Below are 20,632 nucleotides of genomic sequence, written 5' to 3' on the forward strand. Positions count from 1 at the left end.
CCTATTGTCAGTCTGCAGCAAGGGGGACAGGCAGTGTGGGAGATAGGGGTGGAGAATATAGACAGGGAAGACCTCCCTGACAAGGTGACAATCTCTGCTGAAAAACCTAAAGGAGGCTAAGGAATGAGTGGGCACTGCAGATCTATAAGATCATTCCAGGGAAAAGATGCAGCTGTAAGACAGATCCTCCAGGTGATCGGGTGTATCTGAAGAGTAATAGGGAGAACATGATGAGCAGAGAAGGGAACAGTGAAAGTGTGACAAGAGCAGGAATGGGGTCAGATGGCTTAAGGTCTGTGGATCATTAAAGGCTTTGGCCTCTTCTGAGTGAGATACAAGCCAGGAGGTGTGAACTGAGAAATACTTGATCTGATGTACATCTGCACAGGTTCACTCTGTTGTAATGTGGAGGGAGGAGACTCCAGGAGGCATATGTGGAAGTAGAGACCAGCCAAGGGGCTACTGCAATCATCTAGGTGAGTGTGTGACTTGGCCAGGGTGACACATGGCCAACTAATAAGATGATCTGAGAAAATGGCTGAGTTTATTACTGATGAGAGCACACATGGAAGGGTTTTGAGTTTGGAAGCGCTGGATTGGAGGTGAGACATCCAGTGGAGAGGCTTACAGTTAAATACATAAGTTCAGGAGCTCTGATCTGTCTACATGTGAGCTGTTGGTACGAAGATGCTGTTTGTAAAGTCCCAGGACTAGATGAAATCTATGCCACCAATAGGGCAAAGAGCAGAACTGCCAATCAAGGAGACTTGAGTAGGAACAATCAGTGAAATAGGAAAATCAAGAGGAATGCTGTGCTAGAATCCAAGTGAAGGACAGAAGCATAAACATCATATGCTGCTTATAGGTCAAACAAGATGAGGACAGAGAATTGGCAATGTGGAGTAACTAGTGACCTTGAAAAAAGTGATCCCACTGAAAGGAGATGAAAACCTGATAGGAGTGGGTCCAAAAGAATGGGAAGGAGAGAAATGGCATCAAGAATAATAGCTTCTCTTTGGGATTTTGTTGCAAAGAGGAATAGAGAGGTAAGCTGGGTGTATGGAAAGTCATCAACTGAATGCAGGGGTGGAAGAGGAGGTATTGGAAACTTAAGGAAAGGGAAAGGGTATGAAATGCTTTTCTTGACATTAGGATTCAGTTGACAGGAGAAATGACTTTCCTCCTGAGGTTGATGATTATCAGTTAACAATGAGACACTGGAAGCTAGGAGTGTAGCACTGAGTGCTAAGCATGCTCAAGGCCCTGGGTTCAATCCCTAGTGCCACCCAAAAATAATTAGACACTGGTTAAATGATTTTTTTCAGCCACTCTGAACTGCATATGTGTAGGTGGGTGGAGAATGAAATGTAATTAGGATTATGGTTCAGTAGCAGGGTGCTTGCCTAGCATGTGCAAGGTCCTGGGTTCAATCCTCAGCACTGAGAGGAGGGGAGATAAAATGGTCAAGCCAAGTGATTGAGCACTTGCTTTGCATGAGTGAGGCACTGGGTTCAATGCTCAGCATATTAAAAATAAATAAATAAATATAGGAAAATTTAAAAAGGGTCAAGGAGTTGAGGGTAAAGTGGAATTATGATGGAACATGAAACTTCAGCTAGGTAAGGATATAGATACCAGTGAGGGAAAATGAAATATGCTTTTTCCAAAAATGGGTGCTTTCTTCAAGACCTTACCCAACTTGTCTTCACCTCTCTGGGCTTCTGGTAACATGGCTTTCCCTTCCTCATACTTTGTGTTACTTTTCAATATAGTATTCATTCTCATGATAAATATTTTATCTGTTCACCAGAATTGAAGTCCCACTGAAGGCAAGTCCCATTGCCATAGTCTATGCATAGAACTGTGCCTGGCATGGACTAGCCCCCAACCCTATCCAATCCTGGTCAGCTTACTCTTCAACCACACACCCCCTGACATGTCCCATACTTCTGCATCAAAATGTCTCAAATCTCAAATAACATTCCTCAAATGCTTAAGTGCCTAACTCTTTAAACTGAGAAGCTTCAGGGAAGCAAAAATCCTGAAAAGTTTGGATTCTAATGCTCCAGAGCAAGTTTGGAAGCAAGATTTAAAAGGATATGCATCTGCCAAATTGCTTTTGATGACTTGAGGGAGCCCCAGGCCATAGGGGCTCCATTTATCCCAGGATCCCAAAAGGCTATCTATATTACATTGTCAGGAAAGTTCTAGGTCCTTCAATGGTGGGCCAGAACAGAAAACTCATGGAATCATAACTAAAAAGTGTTGCAGGGGATGAGGGTTGTCTTGCATATAGCTTGGCGTTATTCCATTTTTGTAAAATAAAATTGTATGTATAAATTAAAAACACACGTGCTGTGCACACTGATCTTATGTGTAATAAAGCAAAAGGTTTTTAACGTTTAAAAGGATAATGAAACTTACACCAAAGTATGTGCTTTTTACAAAAACCTGAACTTCTATTTAAAAAGCATTGCTAGTTAATTTAAACCCCTGTAAAAAACACAAGTGGCTTAAGAAGTCATTTCCTTTTTCCAATGAAGATATATATGCATAGATTTGCACAGCACCGTACACAGTTCTTTAAGGATGAAACAGTGCCTGTGAGTGGAAAATGAAGCTGTGAAGGAGGGTAGAGGTGGGGAGGAGCCATGAAGAAAAAGCCAATTAAAAAAAGGATAGTCTGGGTGGATGCCCCTCTTGGTCTTACAGTACTATGCATAACTCCCACAACTTCAAACTGTGTGTTCAAACTGGACTCTACAATCTTTTTCTTTCCCCCAGTGGCCATCATTAGCACAGGAGCTTAGAAAATTCAGACTGAATGGCCAAAGAGATGGAAAAAGAGACATGTTAAACTGCAGTGCAATAAAATAGCTTCTTCAGGATGCTGCCCCTTTAAAGGGGAACTCAATTTTTTCCTTGTGCTGGACATAAACAGCCTCTATGGCCAGCAGGTGGTGCTAACAGCTTTCCAATTTTTAGCCAAGTCTCATATGTGAGCATTATTGAAAGGGCTGAAGAAAGCAATGAACCAGAGTAACCTGCTGGCAGAGTGGTGCAAAATCCCAACAGCCAGTTTTTTTTTGCGCAACTCACAGCTCACCTGAGATGAGAGGTGAGGGGGCGGGGAGGAGGCTTTTGCGCAGGCGCAAAAGCAATGGCAAAAGAGCCAGAGAGAAAGCAAGAGAGAGAGAATGCAGCGACGTCAGGGGAATATGGACCGAACCAGGAGAAAGCAGGGAGAGGTTTGTCCTCTTCTATCAGCGGTGTCGTGCACACGCCATCCAGTTGCCAAGCAAGGCCTCAGGCGGAGCTCCAGAGAGGATCCCGGACACCAGGACCCACTGGCCTTCTCTAATTCACTTAGCTTCGCTGAGGATGCTTAATTCTGCAGCCACAGGCTTCCCACCTGCAAACCCAGCAGTTTTGTAATGCAGATTACATTTCCAAATAAAGGGGTAAGTTTTACTAACTGCTCAGAAACCACTAGTGACAAGCAATAGTGGCATTGCTTCCCAATGCAGAAAGACTGCTTTCTGACAGGAAAAGCCCTACACCTCTAATGAGAGGACTTCCAACGTTTGGGACCTCAGGATAAAGGTGGAAGTCAGAGCAGGATGCAAACTAACCCATGTGCACTGAGCCCCGTTGTAGGTTAAGTATTAGGCCAAGTAAAAGACTTAACTCCAGATATTTTCATATATAGTGCTATTTAAGGGATAAAATGATTAAGTATTTTTATTAAGCCAATCCTCCATTTACACACTTTAAAAACTTATAGGTCACAGTGGCACAAGCCTATAATTCTAGTAATCCCAGCTACTGGGGAAAATGAGGCAAAAGGATCATAAAATTTTAAGGCATTCTGGGGTACTTGGTGAGACCCTGTCTCAAAAGGAATCAGGGCAGGGGATGATGACATTCCGTGGAAGAGTACTTGCTTAACATGCACGGGGCCCTGGGTTCAGCTCCCAGCACTGCAAACCACCACCCAAAATTCCACCTTAACAAGACACTGCAATTTGAAGATTAAAAAAAAAAAAAAGCAATGGATGGATTTTAAATATTCTCAAATAAAAGGAACCAGAGTTGCTTGGGAAAATGGGGTTACGCAGGGGAAATGCAAAACTAGCCTGAAACATCCTGTAGTACTAAAAGAGTTTCAAAAAATGTAATGCCCAAAGCCCTGCATTTGGATCCCTAGCAAGGAAGAAAAGAAGCCATGGGTCAACTGAAAATGCTCTCATGGTTAAAGCTGGGATAATCTGAGCAACAAATGATAGCACTGACATAAATCCATAGTGATATCACTGAAAAAATTGATGAGTGACATCCTCCTTACAGAATTCTAATTGATAAATGCAAAAGGAATAGAACTATTGAATTAGGCAAACACTACAGTAATATTTGTTGCAGGCAGTAGCAATTCACAGATGCCAGAATTAGTTGGTCAAAGAATTGAGTTTCAAAGTATATCCCAACTTACTTATTAATTACAAAGGGAAAATTAATAACTTTACAGCAGAGAAATCTGGCAGACATCACTTTAATGAAGTGATTGCAGTTATCAGTAATAATTCATATCAACATGTAATCTGATATAATTTCACCGAAAAGGGCACAGTACTTTTGTAAAATAACCACCTCAATCTAATATAGTTTGGAGGGCATTTTATAAGATAACTGGCTAGTATTCTCCAAGTATCTAGTCATGAAAGATGAAGACTAAAGAATTGTCATGGGCTATAGGAGACTAAAGACAACTAAATGTGGAATCCTAGATTGGACTGGATGCAGAACCAGGAAAGTGGGGTGGAGGTTAGTGTGACAACTGGCACAACTCAAGTAAGATCTGTAGATCATTTAGTAGTACTGGTTTTGATGATTTTACTATGGTTATAAGGATGTTGACACTTGGGAAGCTTAGTGAAGAACTTCCCATATTATTTTTCCCATGAGAACTTTCCATGTTTTTCCCAAAAATCTATTTCAAAGTTTTTTTTTTTTTTAATGGAATATATTGGGAGAAGACAGAGCCAATCAAATATAGTTAAAATTGAGTACATATAAAATTTATGTATTTTGTTCATATTAGAAGTCTTAAAAATCTTTTAATTTTTGACACTGATGGTATAAGATTCAATTTCCCCTCATCTTTAACAGCTATCTTCAATGTTACAAAATTCACAAACAGCAGCAAATTCTGAACAAAGCCTTGAGAATAGTCAAAAGTTAAAAATTCCCAGTGGCAAGTCTTCAGTAAACAACTAGTTCAACTGCATTTTGGAGTCTTCACTAAACCAACTTTGGAATCAACCTCCCAAGAGTCAACAGTCTAATTTTCTTACACTACAAAAATAGAAAAGAAAAAGCCAATGTGGCTTTTGGGTTCTTTTTAATACAGAAGTCCACGATCCTGAATCCCTCACACTCAGGAGGGTGAAATGAGTGATTTTGTTAGGAGGTATAGTTCCTTTTTGTCTATTCCCAAAGCCATATGAGTATTTTCTATATGTAATATGAAAATAAAGACTGGGAAGCAACTACTGAACTTTTTAACATATCAAATTACAAAAAAAAAAAGAAAAAGAAAAAAGTCTTGAATATATATATCCAACTTGAATTCAACATAGGAAAATCTAAGTAAAATTGCTTTTAAATTTGCTTTTCTCTGGATTATTTTCCTGCTTGAAAGCAAAATACTAAACAAGCCCAAGGGAACCCTGAAGAAGTTCCACAAGTTAAGGCTAAAAGTAGAAATAGTGAGTGTTGCTGTCCCCTCTGCCACCCCATTCTGAGGATTCAACACACCCAGGGACTTGGTCAGGGGCTTACCACTAAGCTACACCCTCAGCCCTTTATTTCAAGATAGTGCCTTGCTGAGTTGCTGACACGGACATCAAATCTGTGATCCCCCTGCCTCAGCCTCCTCCCCAGTCACTGGGATTATAAGCATGCAGCACACACCCAGCCCATTTCTTACTGGGAAATCTGGCAAATTCAAACTAATGAAAAACCACAAGGATTTCCGTAATTTTGGGTCGGGGAGAAATGTTACTTCAAAAAGCTTGACAGGAATATGCAGAATATTATACTGTGTCTCTGATATAAAAAGTTGTTGCCTGCTAAGTGTTAACTACAATGTTAATTAAAAATCAGCATTGACTTACTTCATTTGCACCCTTGACTTAGCAGCCTGGGCTATGTAGAAGAGGATAAGTGAGTCACTTAAGGGCAAAAGTGTCAACAAGTATTAAGACCCATTTTCAGAGTTCTCTTAGTACAGATGTTTTTAAACAAACTACCTCTCCAAAATTAAACTTGTGTGTGTGTGTGTTGGGGATCAAACCCAGGGTTCAGATATGCCAGCAAGTGCTCTCCTCTTGAGCCACATGCCCAACCCCTGAATTGGGACATACTAAGAGCTAAAAAATCTTTAAGGCACAGAAGCCCTTCAAATCTAGGTGAAAAAACAAGAATGAATTAAGTGTTGTATGGTTATAAGTCACTCCAAAGACTTGGGTTCACTGGAATTTCATTTTTTTAGGACACAAATCCAGGTGGAATACTGTCTAAATAAAACATACTTTGGTTTTGTTTTGCCCCCAGAGATGCTCTACCACTGAGTTATATCCCCAGTCCTATTTATTCATTCATTTATTTAAGTATTGGGGATTGAACTCAGGGGCACTTTACCACTCAGCTACATCCCTAGCCCTTTCAAGAAATGTCTCCATAAGTCACTAAGACCGACTCAAACTTGAACTTGTGACTCTCCTCCTCAGAATCCCAAGTTACTGCAATTACAGGCATGCACCACCAAGCAATAACCCATACTTTAGATTAAACACTTATATCCTTGGATATTGGGTGCTACCACCTCCCCTACCATCACTGGCCAGAGTTTTGTGGAGTTAGTAGTGCCTGGCACCTAATAAACACAGGTATCTGTTGAATGAATGATTTACCAGTGGCTCTATCTTCTCTGGAAAGTATCCAGAAATAAAGCATTATGAATATTGACCCACCTTGCTTTGCAGGGGTCATGGTTATACAGCCCTAGGTACAAAGCAAACCTGAACTATTTCCTCTCAACACAAACTTTCTAAATTAGTTGCTATCTTGCCTCTTAGAACTCCTTATACTCTAAATCTTTCACAACATATAGCAGATTCAAATAATACTAAATGGTACTAAAAGTGATGCTCAACAGGATCTCACGTTTATTGAGAAGTGATTAATGGTAAAAAGAAAGGCAATGCCCTTTCCTCATTGGCTGAACAAGAAACTGAAGAAACATTCACTACACGTTTTACAATATTTTTCTCTTCCAAAATGCATTTCTGAAAACGAGTTTTTACCACTGTTCTTAGCTTTGAAATCAAATTAATCCTGACTTAATCAGTATAATGTACAAGAACAGAACATTTCTTAGGACTCCTAGTACTTTACTTTGAGTAACAAAGGGTCAGAGAAAATGAACCACCCTTAAAGACACAACCTTGGGTAACACTGTTAAATTTCTCCTAGACAAAAATTCTTCATAAAAAATGTTCTTCCAGTTCGGAAGGGAAAAATCAAATTCCCACTTTCTGGGGTGGACACCCAACCTTTGCAACTCAAGTGTTCTCCAAGTGCAAATGTCAAAATGGGAGGAGGAAAGGGTTTAAAAATTAGAGAAAACTGTATGCACTTACAGACTTAAAAATCCGAAAAACATAGTAAAAGACAAAAAAAACCAAAGCATTATGCTCTGAAATCACAACCGAAGCCAAAATAAAAGGGACATTTTTCACCTAAACTACCTAGAGGAATTTTTTGTTTACTTTTTTCTTTTTTTTCTTTTTTTTTTTTTTTTCATTTTCCAGTTAAGTCCTATGTCTTTTGTGAAATTCCAATACTTAAACTGCAAGTCTGCAATCGTCTCTGAAGTCAATGAAATTAAGAAAAAAGTCCTAATTCTCTTGAAGGTCAATTTTCCTCTTAGGATATGCAGATGCAACCGTTGCTGCAGTCTGTTCAGAACTGCTTTCTATTTTCCACGACCTTGACGTTCCTATGAAGATAAGAAAAGAATGAAATGATTAGTTAAAACTTATCTGAATATACTTTAAAGTTTAAGTTATTTATGCTAAATATTTCCACAAATAAACTGGCTTTTGTTTCTTTTCTGTACAAAGAATTGACCCCAGGGCACTTAAACCACTGAGCCACATCCCCAACCCTTTTTGAGACAGGGTCTCCCTAAGTTGCCTAGGCTGTCCTTGAATTTGTGATCCTCCTGCCTCACCCTCCAGAGATGCTGGGATTACAGGGCATGTGTTACCACATCCAGCAAACTGACTTACATTTCTTCAATTTTAAACAGCTACCAACACCCAAGCATCCCAATTAATAAAAATTACTTTTCTTTGACTTTAAAGTCCATTTTTAAAAAAATTCTTTTGTTGTTGTTGAATACGATACCTTTATTTTACTTATTTATTTTTATGTGGTGCTGAGGATAGAACCCAGGGCCTCGCACGCGCCAGGGGAGCGCTCTACCACTGAGCCAAAACCCCAGCCCGTTAAAGTCCTATTTTATGACTAAACAGATTCACTTTATTATTATACTTATTTTAGGCTAATATTAGCCTAACTTCATTCTAATGTAACTTCATCCTAATGGAAGTAACTTCAAACATACATCAGTGGCCTGAAAAGGGAAGCACAAAAAGGACACACAAAATTCTATGCATACTAGAGTCAGATCAACCTACATGGAAATTCTACACTAATCCCAGGGACCTGAACATATTCATGGACTACAAATTTCTTTTCTATAATGTAAAGATAAATATCTCACAGGGTTGTGAAACATTGATGAACAGACTATAGAAAGACCTAACTCCAGGATAGGACAAGAAAACCACCCTCATTCCCCCAGGGAGAGCTTAAATAAATTCACTTAGGGATGGATTTTTAAAAAACTATTATATTTGTGTTTTCCTTGGAAAAAAAAACACTAAAGGCTTATTTTATTACTCAGTCTTTATGAGTCCTTCATAAATTTAATCTAAAAGCCATCTATTGTACACATTACATCACAATACACTTTTTAAAAAATGAATGGGGCTGAGATTGTAGTTCAGTGGTAGAGCACTTGCCTAGCATGTGTGAGGCACTGGGTTAAAAATAAAGGTATTGTGTCCATCTACAACAACAACAATAGCAACAACAAAAATGAATGGGGAAAAAAAGCCCACAAGTGGAAAATAGGAGTTCACAGACCTTAATTTATACATTTGCTCCCATTTACCCACAGGTAACTATGATTTGACTGTCAGTTGCTATTCTTTTTTGGTAGAAATCATACTATCACTTAAGTTTCCAAGATCTAGGCACTGTACATATATATTACAGAAATCTTCATAATGACCCTACTTGGACTGTTATTTTTCCTGTTTATTTTTAGCGTGTGCGGGAACAATGCTAGGGAATAAACCCAGGAGTACCTTACCACTGAGCTATATCACCAGTATTTTCCTTTTTTGTTGTTTTGGTACTAGGAATTTAACCCAGGGGTATTCAACCACTAAACCACAACTCCAGCTGTTTTTTACGTTTTATTTTGAGGCAGGATCTCACTAAATTGCTTAGGGCCTCGCTAAGTCATTAAGGCTGGCCTTGAATTTGCAATCCTCCATCCTTAGTCTCCTGAGTTGCCAGGTGGTGTGTAGGCCAACAAACCTAACACTTTTTCCTTTTTTTTTTTTTTGGGGGGGGGAGGGCACGGTTGTAGATGGACGCAATACCTTTAGTGGTGCTGAGAATCAAACCCAGTGCTTCACATATGCTAGGCAAGAGCTCTACCACTGAGCCACAACTGCAGCCCACTTTTCATTTTTTGAGAGAGGAAGAGTCTTGCTAAAATTGACGGGGCTGATTTCAATCTTGTAATCTTCCTGTCTCACTCTTCCAAACCCTTGGGATAACAGGCCTGTGCCACCACACCCTGCTTATTTTTTATTTCAGAGACAAGAAAATCTAAAACTCAAAGAAATTACTTGCCCAAGGACAAAAAGGAACCAAAATCATAACCAGGACTACAAGGCTACCAAACCCATGATCTTTCTACATTGTTATTACAAATATTTACACAAAAATTAACAAAGAATGAGTCTGTAATGAACTGACTACTACTCTTATTCTATGAATGTTTAAAGGGGGGAAAAAAAGCAAATTGCTTATTTAGAAAAATAAGTTATGTTTTTGTGATGTCCCACACTTCACATATCCAGATTTCAGAGAAACCACGATCAGGGATATTATTTTTAAAAGAAATTGCTTTGAAAATATTAATAATTCACTCATATACTCCAGTCTGTGGGGATCAATTATCATTCAAATAAGAAAATTAATTCAGGGGCTGGGGATGTGGCTCAAGCGGTAGTGTGCTCGCCTGGCATGCATGAGGCCCAGGTTCGATCCTCAGCACCACATACAAACAAAGATGTTGTGTCTGCCAAATACTAAAAAATAAATATTAAAATTCTTTCTCTCTCCCCCCTCTCTCTAAAAAAGAAAAGTAATTCAGTCCAACCTAAAAGAATTGAAAAGTTTTGATGTTCCTGGGCAGGAGTATTCATTTTTTCCCCCTTTCCTTCCCATATATTCCCCCCAAGTTTCAATAAAGGATATATTATTTATAATAGGAAAATCTGTTATAAAACAATCTTTGGAGTTGGTCAAACTTTCAACAGCACTTTACTTAAAACAATCAAATTCATCCACCTAGTTTTATCTTTCATAAACTACAAAGACCTACCACTTACCTAGCCTCTTCTATTACTGCCAACATATATACACCTTAGGCTTCAAGTATGTTTCTTCATTAAGTCACATCATTATATTTTATTTTGGGGGACTGGGAATTGAACCCTGGGTACTCTTAACCACTGAGCCACATCCCCAGCCCTTTTTATTTTTTGAGACAGGGTCTCACTAAGTTTAGCTTAGGGCCTTACTAAATTGCTGAGGCTGGCTTTGAACTTGCAATCCTCCTGCCTCAGCCTCCTGGGTTTACTGGCATGTGCCATCACATCCAGCTCATTCCTATTGCTTTTTAAAAAATGTGGTGATAATGACCATAATGGTTATGGCTCAGCAGTAGAGCGCTCACCTAGCATGTGTGACATCCTGGGTTCAATCCTCAGAACCACAAAAAATAAAATAAAGCTATTGTGTCCAACTACAACTAAAAAATAAATATTTTTTAAAAAAATGTGGTGATACTGCAGACTGACCCCAAGGTCTTGAACATGATAGGAAAGTACCCTAGCCTTGAATTTGTGATTCTCCTGCCTCAGCTTCCAGAGTAGCTGAGATTGCAGGCATGAAACCCCTGACAATTCCTCAATTCTTACTGCTTTTATTTTCTTTAAGCAAAGACTGTCTTGCTTCTCTCCTTATGTTCTTCAAGGTAAAGTTTCAATCTCTCTTTTCCCTTCTTTTGAGACTTCTTTAAACACTGCAGCTTTCAACATCCTCCTAAACCTGCACCCCCAACTGAAACTGAAATTGCACTGCCATGTTTCATGGGAGTAGTCACAACTACATCAAAAGCTCCCAGGAAGGGGCCAAGGGTTTAGTTCAGTGGTACCACTTGCCTACCATGTATAAAGTCATAAATTCAAACCTTGGCACCACAAAAAAGCCTCCTAGAAAGCAAAAACCTGGTCTACAAGAAAACCTCACTAACTACTTTTAAGTTTAGCAGAAGATTTAACTGTTAAATAAAATTGTGCCTTGTGCTAGGGGTGTGGCTCAGTGGTAAAACATTTGCCTGGCACGCCTGAGGCCCTGGGTTTGATCCCCAGGATAATGAAAAACAAAATTCAGAGCAGTAACTCAGTGGCAGAGCACTTACCTATAGCATGTAAGGCCGAGTTCAATTCTCAGCACTGCCCCCCCCCACATACACACCTTGAAATTGTGCCTTTTTTATTTTTTATTGGATCTTTCTTCTTTATTCTTTTTGGTACCTTTATTTTTTTTTAATGTGGTGCTGAGGTTTGAACTTAGTGCCTCACACATGCAAGGCAAGCACTCTACCACTGAGCCACAACCCCAGTCCCGAAATTGTGCCTTCTTAATTCAATCTCAAAAATCAGATTAAATTTGCCCCAAATTTTAATGCTAAATTAGAAAACCTAAAACTTTATAATACTGTCTTACCAAGTCCTAAGAAATACATTAAGTTCACCAGTATGCTTTTAATAACAGCATTTAAAATACTTAGTCTCAAGACAGGCTTATTGGCACATGTCTATAATTCCAAACTACTCTGGAGGCTGAGGAAAGAGGATCACAAATTTGAGATCACTCTAGGCAACTTAGAAAGACCATTTCAAAGTAAAAAATAAAAGGGGCTGGGAATGTAGCTCAGTGCTAGTCCCTTAGGTTCAATCCCCAGTACTGCAAAAATATAAAAAGCAAAGTAATTAATATTCATCTCCTTGAAGAATGTAAGGATAGTTAAGCATTCACATCAAATCATCTTGAAAAGTAAATGAATTTAGAATCAGTAAAATAACTGTAAACTTTTCACAAGATATTAAGAATAAGATTTGTTTATTTTATTATTTTTTTAAATATTTATTATTTAGTTTTCGGCGGACATAACATCTTTGTATGTGGTGCTGAGGATCGAACCCGGGCCGCACGCATGCCAGGTGAGCGCGCTACCGCTTGAGCCACATCCCCAGCCCCAAGATTCTTTTAAATATTGTTTTTATTTTTAAGAAAAGCAGATTGAGGGGCTGGGGTTGTAACTCAGCTGTACAATATTTGACTAGCACGCGCAAGGCACCACATAAAAATAAATAAAATATAAACATTGTGTTCATCTACAACTAAAAAAAAATATATTAAAAAAAAGCAAACTGAAAACAGCAAGAATCAATAGGATCCTATTCAAGGGGCCTTCCACTGGCTAACTCTATAATGTAAGTAAACACTTATCACAGTATTATCTGAATCAGTCAAGAATTATCAATAAATGCTAAAACAAAAGGGTGAAACTTTAAGGAGATACAAGTATTTATACAGTCTCAAAATATTTTCCCATCTATTAAAGGAAAAAGTAGTAAAAACTACAGTGGAGAGTTCTATGGATGATACACAAGTGATCAAAGTTAACATTAACAATAATGACATAAACAGACATTTTGCACTTCTTAACTGATCTAAGGACAATGTTTCTTGAAGTCACTGAAGGTTAAAAGACTGAAGAGACATGAAATAAAATGATTCTAAACTAAAATGTATATTACAAAAAAAAAAAAAAAAACAGGCTGGGATTGTGGCTCAGAGGTAGAGACCTTGCCCAACATACATGAGGCACTGGGTTCAATCCTCAGCACCACATAAAAATAAAGTTATTATGTCCACCTATTCCTAAAAATGTTATTAAAAAAAAAAAAAAAAAAAAAGCCGGGAGTGGTGGCGCACGTCTGTGATCCCAGTGGCTCAGTAGGCTGAGACAGGAAGATTCAAGGCCAGGTTCAGCAACACTGAGGCACTAAACAACTCAGTGAGACCCTGTCTCTAAATAAAAATAGAAAATAGGGCTGGGGATGTGGCTCAGTGGTTGAGTACTCCCAAGTTCAATTTCTGGTACCAAAAAAAAAAAAAAAAAAAACCCTCAATAAAACTGGAAGCCATATGCCATAGTGAATGCTAGTAGTTCCAGCTACTCAAGAAGCAGAGGCAGAAGGGTTGCTTTAGACCATGAGCTCCAAGCAAGACCAGCTCAAAAGAAAAAAACATGCACAAACACACCACCACAACTGGAAAAAGTGCTAAGAAGCCAGTCACGAGTGTGCACGCCTGTAATCCCAGCAATTTAGGAGGCTGAGACAGGAGGATCACCAGTTCAAAGCCAGCCCCTGCAACTTAGGGAGGCCGTAAGCAACTTCATATGGTTGTCCAGTTTTTTTTTCCCCTAATTTTTTCTAGTTGTAGATGAGCACAATACCTTTATTTTATTTGCTTATTTTTATATGGTGCCAGGGATGGAATCCAGTGCCTCACTCATGCTAGGCAAGGGGCCTAGTTGTCCTTTTCATGGAGAGAACATATCATACACAAAATAAAAAATATCATACAATGTATCATCATCATAGTCACTATGCAGAAGAGCTGTGTTAAACTTATTCCTCCAGTCTATCTGTAATTATGTATCCTTTGATGAATTTCTCTACCCAATTTTTGAGGGGATTACTGAAGACTGAATCTAGGGGTGCTTTACCACTGAACTATATCCCCAGACAGTTTCGTTTTATGCTTTTTTTTTTTTTTTTTGAGATAGTGCCTCTCCAACTCTCCTAAGCCTCAAACTTTAAATTCTCCTGCCTCAGCTTCCTGTATTGCTGGGATTACAGGCATGTGCCACCATGCCCGCCCCAATCTTTAAATAAAGATAAATTTAAAGACATTGTAGAGCGCTTGCCTAGCTTAATGTGTGGCCCTAGGTTCAATCCCCAGTATCCGTAAGAGGGACGGGCGTTTAAACAAGGAAAATACATTTCTAACTCTCAACCTCTGTGCCTATGGCTTACATAACAAGTAATGCCTATTCCTCAAACTACTCACTCCACCTCAGCCCCTTCTTATTTTAAGCCTGATCATAGGGTTGGGGATATGGTTCAATGGTGCTTGCTTAGCATGCACAAGGCCTTAGGTTCAATCTTCAGCATTCCCCTGCCTTCCTACCCCAAGAAAAACAAACCTGGTCTCTAGGGAAAATATCGTAAAAACCACAAAGTGGTAATGTTACTTCAAATTTACACATATAAAAAGCTGATGCCCTTCATTCTAAGTGCATACCTTCCAAGCCCTTCAGTAGACCCCTGAAATGATAGTACTGAGCCCTGTATATAATGAATTTTTCCCTACACATACAAACCTATGAGAAAGTTTAATTTCTAAATTAGGCACAGTAATAGGCATGAAAATAACTAAAAATAATCATAATAATTCAATATAACAGAAGCTATGTGAATGTGTTCTCTCTAGAATTTTCCTTTTAATGCTTTAAGAACACAATTGATAACTAATTAGACAAATTAAAAAATAAACTAAAAAACAAAAAAAAAAGAGCACAGGTAAATGAAACTGCAGAAAGCAAAGTCACAGATAAGGGAGGAACACAAGAACCTCTTAGAAATCTGAAAGCTGCCCCCGCCACCTCCACCAAAGTACTAGGGACTGAACCCAGGGGGCACTCTATCATTGAGTTCCATCACAAGCTCTTTTTTCGGAGAGACAGGGTCTTGCTAAGTTGCTCAGGGTGGCCTCAAATTTACAATCCTCCTGCAGTCTCCAGAATAGCTAGAATTACAGGAATTCACCAGTGCCTGACTGAAACTTGAAAGGTTTTAATGTCAATGTATTAAGTTTATATATTTGGTTTTCCTCTATTTAGTCTAATATCCTTTCTTATTTTTCCTACAATCCCTCTTCCTCCACTTTTTTCCTTTGCAGTGCTGGATCCCAGGGGATTGAGCATGCTAGGCAAGCACTCTACCAGTAAATTATACCCCCACCTCTTCCTTCCACTTTTAAATGGACAGTAAAACTGAAGCATATTAATTTATTTCATTTTCTTTTGGGGAGTACTGGGGATTGAACCCAGGATTTCCCACATGTGAGGTAGTGGGAAAAGTGCTCTGCCAAGGAATTACAGCTCTAATCCTATTTACCTGCCTATCTATCTATTGGTACTAGGGATTGAACCCAGGGACGCTTAGCAACTGAGGCACATCCCCAGTCCTTTTTATTTTATGGCTGGGTCTAAGTTCCTTAGGGTCTCACTACATTGTTGAGGCTGGCCTTGAAATTGCAACCCTCCTGCCTCAGCCTCCAAATCACTGGGATTACAAGCACATGTCACTGCACCCAGCTCCCTATTCCTTTTTAAAAATACTTTTTTGGTTACAAGGTCTATTCTTTCATCCCCTCCTCAGTTTTTCTAGGTGCAGACCAGACGTTCAGTTGGACTTAAGTTCTTGAAACTGAAGCAGAAGCAACAGGATGATGTATACACATTAATTAATAATGTTCCCTACCATCTAATTCTTTTCCAAGATTGTTCATTCATAGCTCAAATCCAATATACGTTTCACTGAAAGGGAAATAAAGGCTGAAAATATTCAGTACCTGAATAAACCTGGCAAGTAATTTCTAAAATGAGAATAAAGGACAAGTTAGGATTTTGTTTTGTTTTGTTTTAGTATAACTAAAAACTAAGATTTGAAAACACTTATTTCCAAACCAAATGAAATTGTTTGCTAGGCTCTCCACTAAGAGCTGCATTTGAACTGAAACTAATTTCACAACAAAATAATTTCTCAAAACAGTTTGGAAATACTGACTTTGACTTGTACTATGACTGTATTAGACAACTGTTTTTAATAGTATGTCAAACCCCAACCCACCCCCAGCCCAAGGATACTCTGTAGTTAATAGGTAAATTTACAAAGAATGAAGCAATCATTAGAATATACTTTACATATACATGAAAATGTTTTTCACTTCAACTCCACTTCTGAATTTTTTCAATCTCACCATCCACAATAATTTCATTAATTACTTCTCAGCTGAACATCGTGAACTCTGCCACATACTTTCTCTGTGCACTCTCCAGTCCTAATATTCCCAGTAGCACTATTAATATCATGTAAAAGTTATTAAAGAAACTGATGAGTGGGTTGGGGCTGTGGCTCAGAGGTAAAGTGCTCGCCTACCACATGTGAAGCACTGAGTTCGATCCTCAGCACCACATCAAAATAAAGATATTGCATCCATCTATAACTTTAAAAAAAAATGATTAATCCAAACAAAGATGTAGAGGGGCATGTGTATGCCCAAATCCTTCATAAAAAGACCTATGTGCAAATACATCTACATTTAACCCTCCTAACAATCCAATCCTACCCACTCCACAATTTTTTTTTTTGGGCAGGGGGTGGTACTGAGGATTGAACCCAAGGGCACTTAATCACTGAGATACATCCCTAGTACCCCTCCCCCTTTGGAGATAATGTCTAAATTGCCAGGCTGGCCTCGAACTTTATAATCCTCCTGTTTCATTGTCCAAATCACTGGTATTACATGTGTACCACAATGCCCAGGCTATAATCTTTTTTTTAAAAGGACCTATCATACATAATATACTTAAAGGGTCCTCTCCCCACATTCCAAAATTGACCACCTTTTTAAAGCCCCCTGACCTTTTTTTTTTTTTTTTTAAGTACGGGAGATTGAACTCAGGGGCACTCAACCACTGAGCCATACACATTCCCAGCCCTATTTTGTATTTTACTTAGAGAGAGGGTCTCACTGAGTTGGATTTTACTTAGAGAGAGGGTCTCACTGAGTACCTCGATTGCGCTGAGGCTGGCTTTGAACTCACAATCCTCTAGCCTTAGCCTCTCAAACCACTGGGATTACAAGGCCCACCAGGCCCAGCTAAAAGCCTTTTCCCCACCCTTTTTTCTTTTTAAAAGTACTGGGAATTGAACCCAGGGGGGCTAACTTGCTTTAGGCCTCACTAAATGGCTGAAGCTTGCCTTAAATTTAAGATTCTTCTTGCCTCAGCCTCCAAAATTCTTGGGATTACAGGTGTGCACCACCATGCCCAGCTTAAAAATCAGCTGTTAACGTAACAGTTTGAGCAATTTCAGAATGGCTAGTGACTGTTAAATCTTCTAGTTTAAAATCATCTGACAACTCTAAAAATAATTAACATGTTTAGCTGAATATTCTAGCACATACCTGTAATCCCAGCTACTCAGGAGGTTAGGGCAGGAAGTCTGAAAGTTCTAGACCAGCCTGAACAACTTAGTGAGACACTGCTTCAAAATAATAAATAAAGGGGCTGGGGATGTGGCTCAATCGGTAGTGCGCTCGCCTGGCATGCGTGCGGCCCGGGTTCGATCCTCAGCACCACATACAAACAAAGATGTTGTGTCCGCCGAAAATTAAATAAATAAATAAATAAATAAAAATAAAAAGGGTCAAGGATATAGCTCTGTGGTAGAGAACCAAACGAGTTCAATCCCCAATACCTTAGGGAAAAAAAAAAAGATCCTCCTGCCTCAGCCTTCTGAGGAGCAAGGACTGTAGGTGACCAGCTTTAATAATAATTGCTAATCCTATAAGAAATATGTAGGATGCTTACTAGGTAAAATGTAAAATAGTAATTTATTAACTCTTAATGTAAGGCCTGTTTTGTTTTCTTTCCATGTCAGGAATGGAATGAAGACCTCGGACACACTAGGGAAGTGCTCTACTAGTGAGTTATACCCCCAGCCTGGTATCAATATATTTTTTTCTTTTTTAAAAAATATTTATTTTTTAGTTTTAGGTGGACACAATATCTTTTTTTTGAGAGAAAATTTTTTTCATATTTATTTTTTAGTTTTCGGCAGACACAACATCTTTGTTTGCATGTGGTGCTGAGGATCGAACCCAGGCCGCACGCATGCCAGGCAAGGGTGCTATCGCTTGAGCCACATCCCCAGCCCCAATATATTTTTTTCAAACTTTACATATAGCTCAAAAGTTATCTTAAATCTCTAATATTTTTTGAAATTAGTACTCCAAAGCTCTCCTCCAGGTCCATCCTGCTCCCTTCCTCACCCCTTTCTGAGGTCCACTGACCCCAAACTAACTAACTTTTGCCATATATCATTTTGAATTACCCAAGAACTTGTCTGGACGTCAATGCTAGCTATGCCATTAAAGGGAAGTAACCTTGCAGCTTGTGTACAAAATTGAATAAACTTTCCAATTCGATTTTATAGCCTCTCAATGTACATTATCCAGACCATGTGAATTCTTGACGCCTGTAATTAACCACAACCTTTACAAGTTTCTGCAAATGGTCATGGAAGTTATAAACAGTAGATCCAATTTGCTCCATTTGGATTCTTGTGATGGGAGATTAAAGTGCTTTAATAAAGGTTCAAGTTTCAATTAATTATGTTCTCATATGACCACAAAGATCAGACTGGCTTCAGGTACAGAAGATAAGAACCACTGTTTTGTTTGTTTTCTTTTTTTAACCCTATCCTTTGAGATACTAGGGACTGAACCCAAGAGACACTACCTCCAGGCTATATCACCAGTCCTTTATTATTTATTTAGAGTCAGGGTCTCACTAAATTGCTCAGATTGGCATCAAACTCGCCATCCTCCAGCTTTAGCCTCCCAAGTAGCTGGGATTACAGGCAAATATGGCCACCATGCCTGGGTCCATTAGCTATTTTAAGTGGTAAATGTAAAGGAGCATGACAAAAGAGCAAACAGCTTTGGAGCAAAAAATTTCAATCCTACTTGCTAGGAAAGAATCATGAGGAAGTTATTCTTTTTTTAATCTCAGTTTCCTAATTAGACAATTTTTTTTTCTTTTCTTGGATGATATTGCGATTGAACACATACTCCAGAGCAGGCAAACATTCTACTGAACTATAATTTGACCTGTTTTACAGGATAATTACAAGAAAATGAAGATATATGAAAAGGGCCTTTATATTGATACCCAACAAATATCTAAATAAGGGTAAATACTACATAAAGTATTATATATTAAAAAGACTAAATCATAATCAACTGTTTAGGTAAAGATGAGATTTTAAAAAAATACCAAAACAATGAGTGGCTGATCAGAAGTGTTGTGCCTTTTAATTTTTTACTTTTTATAATTGGCAATATTTTATAATGACAAATAAAATTTATAATTAATATAATCTTTATATAATAAAAGTTCTAAGGGGCCAAGTGCAGTGGTGCATATCCAAAATCTCAGCTACTCTGGAGGCTGACAGGATTATAAGTTATTGAAGATCTGCCTCAATAACAGTGAAAACCTGTCACAAACTTAAGAATTAAAAGGGCTCTGGATGTAGCTCATTGATAGGGCATCCCCAGCACTCCAAAACAAAAGTTCTATGTGCTATCCAAACCTTACCAAAAAAATTCACATAGGGTCAAAATGTTGCATTAGCATATTTTTCCTGAATAACAGGGCTAAAATCTGCATTTGCAGATGGCCCACTACTATCTCTTCAAGAAGCACCAATAATTATCTTAAATACAGCTGGCACCAGTATCAATGGAGGATTGGTTGCAGAACTCTCCACATGTAACAAAATCCAAGGATGCTCAAGTCCTTTATAGAAAATGGTGCAGTATTTGTAAACAACCTCTCATATGGTCAAGTATTATGGTGCATGCCTAGTAATCCCAGCGACTAGGAAGGCTGAGGCATGAGGAGTTCAAGGAAAACTTTAGCAAATTAGCAAGTTCCTATCTCAAATTTAAAAATAAAAATGGGGCTAGTTCAAAGCCGGTCTTGGCAATTTAATAAAGTCCTAAGCAATTTAGGGAGACCCTGTCTCAAGTTAAAAATAAAAAGGGCTAGAGATAAGGCTCAGGGGGTCGAGTGCCCCCACATTCAACCCCTGGTACCAAAAAATAATAAAATGGTTCTGGGGATGTGGCTCAGTAGTTAAGCACCTCTGGGTTAAATCCCCTCCAACAATAAAAAAACTCACATATGGTGCCCCTGACCACAAGGCCTGGC

At 38.7% G+C, this 20,632-nt stretch overlaps 1 protein-coding gene across 1 annotated transcript in view; it reads right to left on the reverse strand.

The window, feature by feature from the left end:
* Positions 1-4,535: 4,535 nt before the first annotated feature.
* Ythdf2 (YTH N6-methyladenosine RNA binding protein F2) overlaps positions 4,536-20,632 on the reverse strand; it is a 37,870-nt gene continuing 21,773 nt past the window's right edge. The window contains exon 5 of the mRNA XM_076860924.2: positions 4,536-8,059. Within this exon, the coding sequence (XP_076717039.1) occupies positions 8,036-8,059 (24 nt within the window). The 3' untranslated portion in view covers positions 4,536-8,035. The remainder of the gene's footprint in view (positions 8,060-20,632) is intronic.

This window comes from Callospermophilus lateralis, chromosome 7, assembly GCF_048772815.1.
Source record: "Callospermophilus lateralis isolate mCalLat2 chromosome 7, mCalLat2.hap1, whole genome shotgun sequence".
Classification (NCBI taxonomy): Eukaryota; Metazoa; Chordata; class Mammalia; order Rodentia; family Sciuridae; genus Callospermophilus; species Callospermophilus lateralis.